The sequence below is a fragment of the Nyctibius grandis genome, chromosome 4 (assembly GCF_013368605.1).
Source record: "Nyctibius grandis isolate bNycGra1 chromosome 4, bNycGra1.pri, whole genome shotgun sequence".
In the NCBI taxonomy this organism is placed as follows: domain Eukaryota; kingdom Metazoa; phylum Chordata; class Aves; order Nyctibiiformes; family Nyctibiidae; genus Nyctibius; species Nyctibius grandis.
Window position 1 is genome coordinate 6,767,432 of NC_090661.1, and position 14,143 is coordinate 6,781,574.

Below are 14,143 nucleotides of genomic sequence, written 5' to 3' on the forward strand. Positions count from 1 at the left end.
TCACGGTACAGGAGATATACAAGGAACTAAATGCTTTTGCTTCCTTCTGCTAGTGAAGGTATTCTTTCCTCTGGTTTACGAGGAAGTAGGCAGAGCATGATTATACAGTCAATAAGAATTACAGTTATCCTTAGATGGCATTTACTTTTTCAGGATTCTTTATAAATTTCCCGTTATTTTGGGTTTAGTGCCTTGCCATTTGTAAGGCTAATGGTTACTGACACTTTCATGAACACACTTTGCACATGAGAGATGAAGTCTTCACAGCAATTTGTAACAGAAAAAAAATTGACAAGTATTGGGAGTGAATAAAATTCTTATGATACGCCACAAAAGGTCTGTCTATACCAAACAGACATGTTTCTATATCAAACAATACAAGTTCTGTTGTACTATTTCTAGTATAAAATATAAAAATAAAAGGAAGAAAAAAGCCATTTCCCCTCTACTTACCTAGGTAAAGTAGCTATCTCAGGCTGGTAGCACTCTACCAGAACTCAGTAACTATCATTAGTGAAGCAGGGAAAGCTGGAGTGACAGCCAAACTATGTTGTATGACTCAAGCTTTTATAAAAATTCAAAAGATACAGGAAATGCCCCTAAGCAGAATCTTTTCTATTTCTTTGTCTGTCAGCAGAACACTTTCAATAGAACAGTGTGGCAATTGGGATTTTACTTTTAGATGCTGTAATTGCCTGACCTAGATAGAGATTTCAAACTTAAGACAGATGGTACACAAGGCAAAACTTGCCTCTCTAAAATCAGCTCAGAATGTCCTGGGCCAAGACTTTTACTACTTTAAGTCAGTTCCAGAAAACATCCTGCTCCAGTAAAGTTAACAACAAAAAACAAAGCCAGTGTAAAAGGTAACTAATCTCTACAAACAAGAGCAACTCTTAAAATAACAGAAAACTTAAAAATGAAGTGGAATCAAGACAGCAATAGGGACTTATCATTTATATCTGTAGAACCAAAGAGACAATAAAAGATAAGTAGGGAAGACATTTTGCAGAATGTCACAGATGTGTGGAAATAGATGAGAAACTGATGTAAGCGATGACTTGTCGTACTAATTGACTAGTTTGTAATTATTTCTTACAGATGCAAACACTGCTAATAACTGCATCAAGTAGATGGAGTATCTAAGAATCAGTTTAAAAAAAAAGGTGTATGGTTGTGAATTTCCTTAGCTTAAACCAGTACACGTTAATTAAAATCTGTTAAACTTCTAGTTGCATTTATTGGACCAATCTACTTAGCAACAGTAATATTCCTTTAAAGTGCTACATGCAGATGCAGTTTTTATATCAAGTATTTATTTACACACACATTTTTCTAAATAAATGGTGTAATCCTCCCCCTCCTCTCAAGCATAAAATCACTTCTGTGAAAAAGGCTTAAAACCCATTCACTCTTAAACACACTATTATTCAAAGGCTGCACTAATTTACCTTTGAGAACAATTGATATTAGTAGATATTTATATGTCACACATTCAAGATACAATTGTCTGACAAAACAAATGACTTTTACCAATAATCTGTGCACTTAACAAGAAATACTACTTAAACAAAAGCAATTAAAGACCTTGATTGAAAGCCGGATGGTCTCAAAAGAAATGCAACAAACATTCAGGATTATCTCATTACAAGAGTTCACTGCATTAGCAATATTGCAAAGAACATCAGAGAAAGTTTTTGCTAACTACTGTATCCTTAAACAGAATCAGCCTGACTGTTTTTGTGAATGAACTGTGCACTGGGACTGAATGCTGAGTACATAGGAGAATGTGCTTTGCACCACAACATGTCAATGTCTAAATCTTTATATTGAAAGGTCTTTTCCTTCCTAGAAAACTGCTGAGGAATATAATGAAACCTGAAAGCATTAAAAAAAGCACCAACAACTTTCAGTTTATAAAATTACACTATGGAATTATATTCAAAGCTCAAAATTACAGTTTTACAGAAAAGGTATTTCTTCTAAGGAGTATTAGTTCAAACTACTGGAACTAGAGAGCTTTTCATTGAATTTGTTTTTTCAAATATAATCACTGTGAACTTTACATATTTACAAGGAATAAGAAGTCAACAAGAACAGTAAACTGGAAAACTTTAATCTCCTCTCACCCAAACTAAGGTTCAACACAGTTTTAAAAAAAAAAAAAAAAGCTTCCATTGTATTCAAATTTAAACAACTACACCTCACAGTAATGACCACTGTATATCTGCTATATTATCTTACCTGAAAGACAGCATGGGACCGGGAAGAGGAGGCATTTATATCTGTGGGATGCTGTGTTCTATTTTTATTTCCATAATCCAACATTTGAAGGATTTCCTCTGCCGATTTAGGCTTTAAGGGTAGAGCACAAGATAAATGCACTTTTTTTTTCTTTTTCATCAACTATAGGAGATTCTACACTGATTCTAATATACATTAACATTCTCCTTCAAAAAAAATAAAAGAACTTAAGATTTTAGTTACCTAGAAATAAGAGAAGTTTCCTGTTTTGGAATTGAGGCACTTCAAGCAAATGCTTTCAGTTAAAAAGCAGTAAGGCACAAAAAGCAAGCACTTAACTGCAAAAATTTAAATCAGAGAATTTTTTGTAAAGAATTTAAACAAATCTCCAAAGGTTCTCTATAATTAGAAAAAGTCTTATTTAAGAATGACTGACTTAATTTTTCTCATACTAATGTATTAAACAGTGATATACTAATTTTTTTTCCCCACAAGACCCAAGCTTTGGGAAGTATGGTCTTCACAGTGTGAAGCAAATTCACAACACTGTTACTTGTTGAATCATTATCTCATGTACACAAAAGCTGAAAGCTACATAGCCTGTAGCACACACTAAAAGGCTGCAAGAAATTAGGTCCACACGAGTTGATTTTTCTATTGGAAAACTAAGTTCTGTCACTGGCTTTGACAAAGAATTGCGATGCTGTCCTGGAAAAGTAATTTAAAGTGAAACTTTTCAAATGTGGTTATTTAAAAACAAAAACAACCCTGGAATGTAGGCATAAGACTTGCAAAGGTGTAGAACACTCCAGGATGGCACTGAAGACAGTGAATTTCTTTAAGAAATGCTAAGACATATTAGTCAAAAAACAAATCTTCCAAAACCTGAAAATGAGCATCAAACCAATGGTACCCTTTCTATAATAGGGACTGGATGCTTTAATCCATTTGTGTTAAAGAATACTAGCAGTTTTTCCCACAACATGCTTTTGAATAATTAATTAGGTTCGTAAGCTACTAAAGTACTGGTGATTATTGCAGAAAGCAATAGCCCACTAGGAAATTACCAAGTTGCATACAACTTTCACAGAACAATGGGAACTTCACCATTTTCTCAAAGACATTGTGAGGCTTCCTGAATTTCAATATCCATTCACATACCTCATGTAAAGATAGTCCTTGAACTACCACCCCTTTCTGGTTATCTTCACAAACAGCCAGAGGTCCTGAGCTTGCCAGCAGATCATGGATCTGTTCATTGTAGACCTTTGAAAGGGAATTTAAAATCTTTTAGGAAAACTGTCCTACCATAATTGACAGGATCAAACCTAACTAACCAGAAATCATCACAGGCTTAATATTTCTTTAAGATAAAGTAATAAATTCATTCTGTAGAATTTTTGTAAAACAGCTTTCCTATACGGAGCTTGAAATATTCAATTAATTCAATTTGCATGAATCTATTTTAGCCATTGAAGTGGGAGTCACTCTTTCCTAATAAATAATATTTATTCTTTATTAAAAAGATAAAAGTTTACTCTTTTTGCAAAAAAACCTTTTGCAGCAAGCATGAATGCAAAGCATTTATTGTCCTCTATTACACTTCACAATCCATACTTCAGCAAGATCTCTTAATCTAAATGTATTTCTCTTGAAATTATTAAATACCTTATTTCATGGTCTGTGGAAGCATTTGAAATAGCACATGGCAAAGCAAACTTTTCCCTTCTCTCCTTCTCCCCCCCCAAATACTAACTACTCTTCTGTTAAGACTTCGAGGGGGCGAGAAGGTAACAATTTTACTACTACTGCTTGACAGCAGCGCCAAGACAGCTACTTCTACAAACAGAACTGTGATGCAAAAAAGTTGAAGAGAGAAGGTGACAACAAAGAACAAAAGGAATATTTGTAAAGGCTAATCATTGGCATAGCAGCTCTAATTCAAGTAGTCGTACTGTATTGCAGATAAATAAAATGAACCGAAAAAACTTTAAAAAAACATAATCAAAAAGGATTTAGATATCATGCAATTGTGCAGTTTCACAGTGTTTATAGGATTTTATTGGGAAGTCCTGAAATATATCCCTGAAAAGATATTTTCTTGTACACATCAACAGATGTTCAGAGGGACGTAACTGGTCAGCAAGACAGCTATCACTAGAATGTTTAGTGAATATATTAGAAGAGATTGTCCTTTTTGGGCAGCTTTCTGTAAGACAATAATAGGTGCCTATCAATAACACCAAATTCATGGAGCACAGTTCAGTTCCATTCCTATCAGGGACACATTTTGTAAAGTCCCAGAAAGGCTGGGGCGAAGGCAAAAGCAGCTTGCCTTTATTTCTTAAAATATGCCTTATTAAAAGCAACATACCAAATGCAGGAACTGGCTTACCTCTAAATACGAGACAGCAATGTTGCATATTTTATCTTCTTTTATTTGATCCATGGAATTATAAAGTGCCATCATGGTTAAATACATCACTCCAGGATCTTCAGGGGAACCTAACATTGTATGAGTCTTTCCAGCTCCCGTTGCACCATACGCAAGCACTGAATTTTCACAAAAAAAATAACAAAGCAAAAAGATGAACTTTATACCAGTAAGCTAATCAGGAACGCAAAATTCAAATTCACATTCACACACCTCTCTCATTCTGCATAGCTGTTATCATAAACTGATCAAATTTCTTACTTAGGCTTTACTTTTTACAGCTATAATCAGAAAGCTATTTCAAGATCACATTTATTTTTTAATTTTCAGTTCAAAATTCATTTAATGACAATTTACATGAAAATATTATTTGCTTACTCTCATAAACCTAAGCCATCAACTTATTGCAGGTAGGTATTGCATTTCCTCACAATGTTCCATTTGTCAACTAAAAACCAAGCTCTTAAAGAGAGATCATAAAGCAGGCTACCACACAGTCAGTGACACAACTGCTTCTGGTTGACTCTTTCCAGAGAACTCCACTCATAAGCATGTGTATTTGAGATAAAATTCTGAAGTCCATTAAAACTCTAAAACGAGCTCATTTTCAAAATAGAATAGAGCTATCTTAACTTCCATAGGCTAAAAAGTAAGTCTCTCATATCTATAAATTAAACCAAAATGCCTTATATAAATCTCAGCCTTTTTTAAGGCCTCTGCAGCAGTTGGATACGATGGTAGAAATGTCAAGTAATTTAGTAAAGTTTTTGAATTGAAGAAGACAAATAGCAAAGTTACCTGTGCAGTTATATCCATGTAAGAAGCCATCAATAAAACTTTTGGTAGTATGCTCAAAAACTTCCTGCTGGGATGAACTTTCACCAAAAACAGCATCAAACACAAATTTAAGATCTTTGTTTACTCTCTTATTAATATTTCTATTGGCCAGTCTTTTCCCATGAAAGAAGCTAAATTCTTCTTTCTCCTTTGGATCAAAGATCAACATATGCTGGTCAATAACATGAACAACTTTGCTAAAGTTGCCATCTTTTTCCTTTTGAGACTCTGGACGGACACGAACGGCCACTTTCATGTGATTACAGACACCTTCTTCCTCAGTAGCAGGCATAATGTCCCTTTTGTCCCCCTTCTTTGCTTCCAAGGCTCTCTCAGATCAAGCAGACAAATCTTTTCTGCAATTGACAAGAAAAAGTGAAAGACCTTATATTTCAAAAAGTTTACACCTTTAATCAGGACTAATATCTTGCACCTGTGCTGGATCTGCCCATCCCTTGTTAGTCAGCCCTACAGACTGCTACAGTGACCACACAACTTTGGAGAGCACTGTAACTGGCCTGCAAAGGTGACCTAATGTAGCCCAGCTTTAGAAAACTAACTAGCACTTCCCTAGGAAGCTCGCAAGCTTATTTCAACAATTTAAACTCCTAATTCATCTACAGGCTTTCCTTTATTTCAGAGCAAGCTTGCAGATGAACTACCGGGTTTCTGCAGAGCAGAGCAGGTGCTTTTCTTGTCCTTCAGCAGAACAGAGCAGCCACCTATCTGCTTTCCCTGGGTTGTTGGTTTAGTCACATTCCATGTAGGTTTAAATAGCCATTACAGTGGGATTTAAAGTGGGATTCACGTTAACGTAATTTGCACGGAACACGGAAACGTGTTCCATAGATATCAAACCAGAATTGCTTTTTAAGGGGCCACCCTTGCTGACGACGGAGGGCTGTTGCCGCCGAACAGCTGACAGGTACCTGCGGTGAAGGCTCTCGGTGACGCTTTTCCAGCTCCAAGGTAAACTTGTCTTCTCTCAGCCGAGCCGCTCCACAGCCGCAGGCGTGACCGAGACGCGGCCACGGAGCGAGGCCGTAAGGCGCAGAGAACACCCCGCGGAGGGAACACCCCTCGGCGGGCGAGCGGCCAGTGGGGGGCCGCGGCCTAGCCTCACCCAGCCCTCTCCACTCGCTCCTCACCCTACCACAGGCAGCGCTCTCCGGGACTCACTACCGGGCTCAGCACTACAGCACGGTCGAGGCTACACAGCAGAAGAAGCCAGCCGGCCGCCACTACCGTTGCCAAGCTCAGCACCGCGACCAGTAAGTGGCCGCTGCCAACGGCGGCCGCCGAATTCAAACGCAAGCGGCCCGCCCCCCCCCGCCTCCTCATTGGCCGCCGCAGCCGTGACGCCACAGAGCGACCGCGCCGGCGGTAAGCGCGTGGGCCTGGGCCTAGCTGGCTCCGCTGCCGCGCCGCGGCCCCAGGACCGGGCTGTTCCGTGGGGCCTCGGTGGCGTGTGTCGCCCCTGGGCCTCAGCCCAGCCCAGGTGCCTGCTGCTGGGCGTGGGGGCAGCCCCACGGTGGTGGCTGTGCCGGTGTGTAGCTGAGGTAGAGGCGGCCCCGCGGTGTACAGCTGAGGTGGAGGCTTCCCCGCGGCGCTTCCCGCCTTTCTGAGCCTCTCAGGGGGAGAGCGGGAGGCCGGGGAGGTGCGGTGCGGTGAGGTGCGTGTTTGGGGGGAGCGACCCTGTCTGGAGTGAGGGGTTGAGGGGCAGCGGCAGAGCCCGCGGTGAGGGGGTCTCCATCCTAGGCCTGGCGGGGCGGGCAGGCGGCCTCTCGCTGCTGGCGACCCCCCGTGTCCCGCCGGCCTGGCCCGGGCGGGGAGTGGGGAACAGCCTTTGGCCTCTTTCTCCCGGGCACCTCCGTGGGGCCTGGCTTGGGCTGGGCTGCCGGCTGCTTCTCTGGTCTCCTCTGGGAATAAGCGTTATGGAGTTGAGTTTTTGTTCCCTGGGTGCTTTTACTACCTGCTTCGGTGCAAGTCCCACTCTGCAGGTGGCTGCCTCAAACTATGCCCAGATGCCGCTTAAGATGTGTGCTGCAAGAAGCTATGCTTTCTGCTTGTTTCTAAGAAAATAATCCCCAATTATAAAGTAGTAATCATACTACGAGGATGGCTATGTGCGAAGTGTTCCTTGCCCCTGGTGTTAACAACACCTTGTGGGCTCATACCCACATAGGGCAGCATGAGTTGAATGATGATTGTTGGTCTGCACCCTGTTCATGCAATAATTTCTGTAGAGGCATTGTTGTTTATTGCAAAACTTGAGGGCTATGCTGTGTCTATGTAAGGTTATAGAATTATAGATGCTTCCCAATTTAAGGTAAGGGGAAATACTGCCCAGCTGAGGCTTAAATTATCAGAAGAATAACTTTCCAGACTCAGCATGTTCTTATCTGTGCAGACAAAATTCGTGAAGGCTCTGGCTAGGTAAATCCAAGCAAAGCATGTAATTAAAATTTGATAGTTAAAATAAAGTTTCCCTTTTGTTAGTGGTATGAATGTAGAATAGCACTGTCTCGAATGGTTTTATGTCAAAGGTTGCAACTTCCCTGCCTGCCAGGAGAGAGTATGCAGTACAATATTACAGAATGTCTCAGCTCCACAAAGGAATGCAGATATCTTATGAAGAAAGCCTTTTTATCACCTATGTTAAAGTTTGAATTTATTTTTTTTTATAGAAGGTAAAAATGTGTTTAAGTCATGCAGCCTTCGACTAGTGGGTTACTGACTTGGTTTTGGGGTGTTTTGGATGGAGGGGAAAAAATCCTCAGTTTTCCATGTAGTTAACAAACTACATAGCTAACCACTCTGATGTTTCCAGGGTTTAGAGTATTATTTCAATTAGTTATACTCTGGAGAATTCTTGCCTCTGGCTGTGCTCAAAATATCTGGTATTACAAGATGTAATGCATGATGAAAACTGTGTATTTACTACATGTATAACACTAAATTATAGCACCATTTTAAAGAAGGTTACACTATTTGATTTGTCCCTTCCCGTTTTAACTAGAAATACAGAAAACTCAGCAACCTGAGTGCTACTATTCAGAGCAAGTGGCTCATTGTTTTTGGCAAAACGGAGGGGAATAATTTAAAAATAAAGTCACTGTTCTGGTTGTGCTCAGATTTGGTTAGTCATTTAATGTTAGCATCTCTGGGACATTGTAACGCTGTTAGAGTCCTGGCAATGAAAAGGAAAAGAGTTGTTCCTTATGAAAAAAACCCCACTGTTTCTTGAATATGATTGATTGGTAGATAACATTGAAAATTCTGAAAACAAATTAAAGTAAGAGATTCTCACTTTCTGCTGACATATCTCTAAAACCGTGGATCTTGGACTGTGTAGTGCTTTACTTATAGCATTTCCAGTTTGTTTTTTAAACAAACCTACTGTTTTAAATATTTATTTCGTAGTAATTCCCAACATCTACTGTTTTTCTAGGTTGGTCTACTACAAAATGTCATCTCAGTGTCTGTGCCAAGCTTACAAATGTTCGTTTCTGCACAACTTAAAACTGAGCTCAATAAATGTGGCTGCTTTGGCTGGACGGATCCATTCTTCAGCAAAAAAGCTTTCTGACTGTGAGTTAAAGGAACAAACCATCCAGAAATGTGAAACTGAAGAGTTACCTCAAAGTACAGAAAACAATAATTTTGGAAGATTGCACATACCAGTGATGCTGGAGGAGGTTGTTAATTGTTTATCCCCCCAACCAGGCCAGGTGAGTAAGATGATTAATTAATGTTTGTGATTCAGTAGCAGTCCAGCAGAAAAAATTGTGCAGTGTAGGGGTAACTTTTGTTTAGAGGAATAAATGGATGCTCTTTAAGAATCAACTACACCTTTTAAAGATTCTAAATTGTTTTGCAGTTTAAATTAAGGTTCTGCATTCAAGATAGTAAAAATCTGGTATCTGTGTGCATGAATCCCCAAATAAGCAGTATCTTTTAAAACTGTAGTAAATATTTAAATAATCTCTTGCTTTTGCACTTGTCTTTCTGGATTGCTCTTGTATGTTTCTAGGGTTGTGTTAATTACTAATAGCAGAGAGTTCTCATGTACGGTTACATCATCAATTTGTGAAGAGCCCTCTTCCTTTTGTATGAGGGGTAGTAAGTATGTAGGTTTTAAAAATCATCATACCTTTTTCTGAGATACTTATTTCCATGGTTTCACTTGGTTTGAGGCACTGTATTGCCTTAGGATATGCTTACACTGCATAATGCGGTGCGCTGTAAAGGTATTGTAGTTATAAAATGACTGTGTATGGTACCAGAAATGGTTTAGCATCAATAATGTGGAAGCATTACAAGTTGTCTTATTTGGCTACGGTACTGTGGGTACATTCCTTTTGGTATCTGGGTTAGCTCAGGTCTCTCTACACTGCAGTGTTGATGTATCTACATGGTACTGGTGCATGCAGTGTAAGTATACTGTTACGTACTCCCTTTACAAAGATGTTACACAGCGAAATAGTTTTCACCTGAGGGATATTAAATACAATATTACGTTGAAAGGTTTTCCTATGCAACTTAAATGCTTTTCACATTTCAGATGCTTTCATGTGTGAATTTAGTGCTTTTTATGTTAGCTTCATAGAATCTTATTAATTTAGGCTTATCAATGTGCAATTTTACTACAAAGAATGAAATGATACATGAAGAAGCAGAAGGTTCAAAGTGTGTGCATGTGTATGGTTTTTTATTCATTTTGACTCGAAAACAGCATCGTCCAACAGTGGCAAAGGGATATTGCAAGTTTGAGATGGATTCAGGGATCAAAAATTGTAGTCAAATCTTGTTGCATCGCCTTGTGAGAACTTCTTTAGTTTGGAACACAATGTGTTATTCTAAGTGTTTTGAAAACCAGAGAGAATCGGAATAGCATAATTATTGTAACTTACTCTTGCATGTGTCTTACGGTTGAAGATACCTAAACTAGTGAAATACATAAGGACCTTTGAGTTCAGATTTCATTCATGTATCAGAACCATGATGAATTTTTCACACATTAAATAAACATATAAATTGTGAAACTGTATGTAAAGTATTTTTCCAGTTGTGTAAATTTCTACTTGAATAAGAATTAAGAAGAAGCTGATGGGGGGGACTGTTCATTAAACTGTGTTTGTTGGTACAAAAAGCCTTATTTGGTGACAGAACTTACTCTGCACAGTTTATAACTTTTGCAATAATTGTTGTCCCTGAAGACTTTTTGATAATTTCATAATATTTATGAATGTAAAATAACTTATTATTGGAGTGGGATTTTTTTTTTCAGGTCTGTGTATACGTGGTTTTGCAGATTTGTAAGCTAGTGGTGAACCACTAATGACAGATATAAGAGAGCACGAGTGTCTTATCTTGAACAGAAGCGTTTATAATGTGGCAAACCTGTTTAGCATAACTGAAAATAGCACTTCCATTTTTCTTTTTAAGACAGAGTAAATAATGTGTTTGCAGCACTTTCTGAAGCCTGAAGTTTTTGAAAATAAGTAGTGTGCGAAAGGATGCAGTGTGTCAACTGAGTTTTGCCAGAGTGAGCATCAGTGAAATTTTGAACAAAGATTGAGACTGTTTGTCACTGATGTAAATGGTGGTACAGTTTCTGTGAACGTGGATATAGAACTGTGACTGTCACATCAGTTCACATTTTTGAGGTTCCAGTCATGACTAGGAAGTCCACGAACACTTCCTGTATTTTGTGTGATGTTCTGATCTTGGATTTTCTTTTTCTGCTTTCTTCTCTCCTGCTCACACAAAGATTTCCTTTATTCAGCTTTAACACAGTTATATTCTTTGTTACAAAGAAGCTGATTTGGGCCTCTGTTTCTTGTTGTGTCCTAAGACAAGGAGTTGCCAATATAAAGAAAATCTAATTAGAAAGACAACATTTTCCCTGTGGTTTTGGTTGGTCAATGGGGTTTTCATTTTACTTATAGGTGTTCCTAAGAAAGTTAAGTGTTACTTAAGAGTGAGTCACAGCTGAGATAAAGATGTTAGTACCCTCCTACTGAATATTCTTGTTGACTCTCTCCTTTGTGGAATCTTTCTGTCAGGGGTTTAAGCAATAGTATTTCCACTTATCTTTGAATTTTCTTTTATTGCCTTAGAGCTTGTTTCTACAAAGTCCCTGTACTAGTCCTGTCTTTGAAGCACATTGTACAAATTAGGTTTTACTGATCTACCTCACATCTCTTCAGTGAAAAGTCTATTGCAGTAAATCCACACACAAGTAATTTCCTCTTTAAGTTTACTGTATTGACTAAACTACACTTTAGTCTTCTCAGTCCACTAGTGTTCTTTATGTGCACTCGACCAGTGTTTCTGCAGGTGTCTGGGTAGCTTGAATTTTCTCTGTTCTCTTAAACTTCAAAGGTAGCAAAGAACCAAGCATATTTTCAGAATGAATGTCCATGGACATCCAGAAGCATGTTTTCCCAATTTTCACCCTGCTTTTTCCTATTTTTTCCTTTGCAGTAGTCACTTGCCTTTTAACTAGAGATGTGGATCTATTCCGCATCATATGGCTATAGTGGTATGAAAAAAAATTTCATTAGCACTGAGTTCTAGTATGAATGCCAGAGTATGAAACTTTGAAATTTTAATTATTCTTATGGGGGTCTTATAACAAAGGTTCTTACAGGTTGCAAAGCTCTAGGAAGCTATTTTGATAGGGTTCCAGCACAAACAGCACACTTCCCTGTATAATATTTAAACTCCAGCTAGAACAAAAACAAGTATTATACCCTACTCAGATTTTATGGGGAAGCCTGTAATCTGATGACATCTATGGTTTTGCATTAAATATGTTCTAGAATAGTCTGAAATGGAGATACAGTAAGCTCTAGGAGTATTATTTGGTTTATGATAGTTCTAGAAGTTTTTTTTTTCAGTATCTGTAAATTAAATGGTAGGTCGTCAAACTTGAGGTGAGAAAGAATGAACGAGACCATTCCCTTTTCTCCAGTGTTTAAGTGATTCATTAGAAACAGAGTTAGTATCAGATGATCTTTTTATCTCATTATGTTAATTTGTGTCTAAAAAATGAAGGCAGTTAATTTTCCTCAAACAGGCCTTGTCTGGTATCTTCTTGAGTTAGCTAGGACTTCTTGCGGAGGTATCCTCTTTGATTCTTCATAAAATTACTCAGATTATTTTTACTACTCAGCTTTCATTGAAGGGGTATCCTCTTTGTCTTGGAAATAATGTGTAAGTGATACCTAGCTTCTAGAAGGAGACAGGTATAAAAAATATCCAGTTCTGCCATGAGCTTTCCTTTCAGTCTTTAAGGTATATATTGCATTGTTCTCAGGATAGCTGCTATTTTCATGCATCCAAATGTCAAATGATTCTTTTTCAGCTGAGAGAGAGAGTGAGCATGGCCTTCCAAAATAGCAAGAGGAAGCATAAGACACTCCTGACAGTCACACATTGGTCTTTTGTCACTGAAGTGCTGCTTGAGCTCTGCAGTTAGTTTGAAGACAGTAGCCTTTCCCCTCCTGAAGTTCTGTTGCCACTGTTGGATGTTGTTGGTCTGGAGCATAGTTGTTTCCTTCCCATTCTGCAGAGCTAGTTAGTCAAGGAATAGATGACACTCAAAGTAAGCTGAGTTAGACTGCTGGTGTGCGAAAGCAGAGTCTATTGTTCTGAAATTGTTGTTTTAGTTTCTTCATATCCTTGTCCATATGTTAGTATTCCTTTTCTTTTTCTGCCTTATACTGAGTGTAAGCTCTTAAGGACAAAAATCACCTTTCTCTGTACAGCACCCTGCAGAGTAGACTTCTGTTTTGTGAGAAGGGTTTCCAAGTATCATGATGTATAAATAGTTATGTGACTATGCTGGTGACCAGTGTACTTATCGTAGTACTTCCAAAGCCATCTGCAAGTAATTTATAACTGGAACAATCCGTTTACACTAAAGGCTTTCAAAATTGAAGTTTTCTGCAGGGTGTCCAAGATAAACAGGAATTGAAAAGAGACCTGGAAAAATTCATTCTGAGTTGTCAAGTTGTATGAGGTATTTTGTAGGATGCAACCAAAATATGAAGTTTGGCACGGAATATTAATTACATCATGAGATAAATGCTGAAATAGTTGTTTTGGAAAAGCACAACGCTCTGTGGACATAGTAACTGTTTTTATCATTTTAGTCTGTTTTCCACTGGACTTGTAAAATGGAAGTAGGTGACATAAAGCAAGTGATTTATATAGTGTTCTTTATTGTAGAAAAAAACTCTATGGTTTTTGTGGGAAGTATGCTGAAAATATCTTTCCATATGCAAATTGAATGGTTAATTTTTCTGTGGCAGCAGCACAGTGATTTATATGGTGATTGATAAAGATAAGCCATTGTTGTAAAACAGGAAGAAAGATACTGTAACTTGCAAGAGGCAATAAATTAGTATAGAGAAATTGTAAAATATTCTGGGAATTACAGAACACACTTTTTTTGGTGATACTTTAGTGTTACTGGGTGGTGTTGAGAATTATTTCAGCTGATCATGTAGTTCCTGTGTATCCTTTCACTCTTGCCTTGCCTGATTTCCTGGTTGTGTATATTGTGAATTCGCGAAAGAGATCGGCCAGGTTTCAGATCACAGATGTGTAGGGAGATGT

General features: G+C 38.3%; 2 protein-coding genes across 2 annotated transcripts in view; one reads left to right on the forward strand and one right to left on the reverse strand.

Moving 5' to 3' along the window:
• Nucleotides 1–5,822, reverse strand: part of KIF18A (kinesin family member 18A) — a 45,678-nt gene extending 39,856 nt beyond the window's left edge. The window contains exons 1-4 of the mRNA XM_068399630.1: nucleotides 5,477–5,822; nucleotides 4,640–4,797; nucleotides 3,406–3,510; nucleotides 2,245–2,355 (exon numbers count right to left, since the gene is read on the reverse strand). Coding sequence (XP_068255731.1) covers nucleotides 2,245–2,355; nucleotides 3,406–3,510; nucleotides 4,640–4,797; nucleotides 5,477–5,807 — 705 coding nt within the window. The 5' untranslated portion in view covers nucleotides 5,808–5,822. The remainder of the gene's footprint in view (nucleotides 1–2,244; nucleotides 2,356–3,405; nucleotides 3,511–4,639; nucleotides 4,798–5,476) is intronic.
• Nucleotides 5,823–6,901: 1,079 nt separating this feature from the next.
• The window catches only part of METTL15 (methyltransferase 15, mitochondrial 12S rRNA N4-cytidine), a 102,185-nt gene continuing 94,943 nt past the window's right edge, over nucleotides 6,902–14,143 (forward strand). The window contains exons 1-2 of the mRNA XM_068399043.1: nucleotides 6,902–7,187; nucleotides 8,967–9,246. Coding sequence (XP_068255144.1) covers nucleotides 8,983–9,246 — 264 coding nt within the window. The 5' untranslated portion in view covers nucleotides 6,902–7,187; nucleotides 8,967–8,982. The remainder of the gene's footprint in view (nucleotides 7,188–8,966; nucleotides 9,247–14,143) is intronic.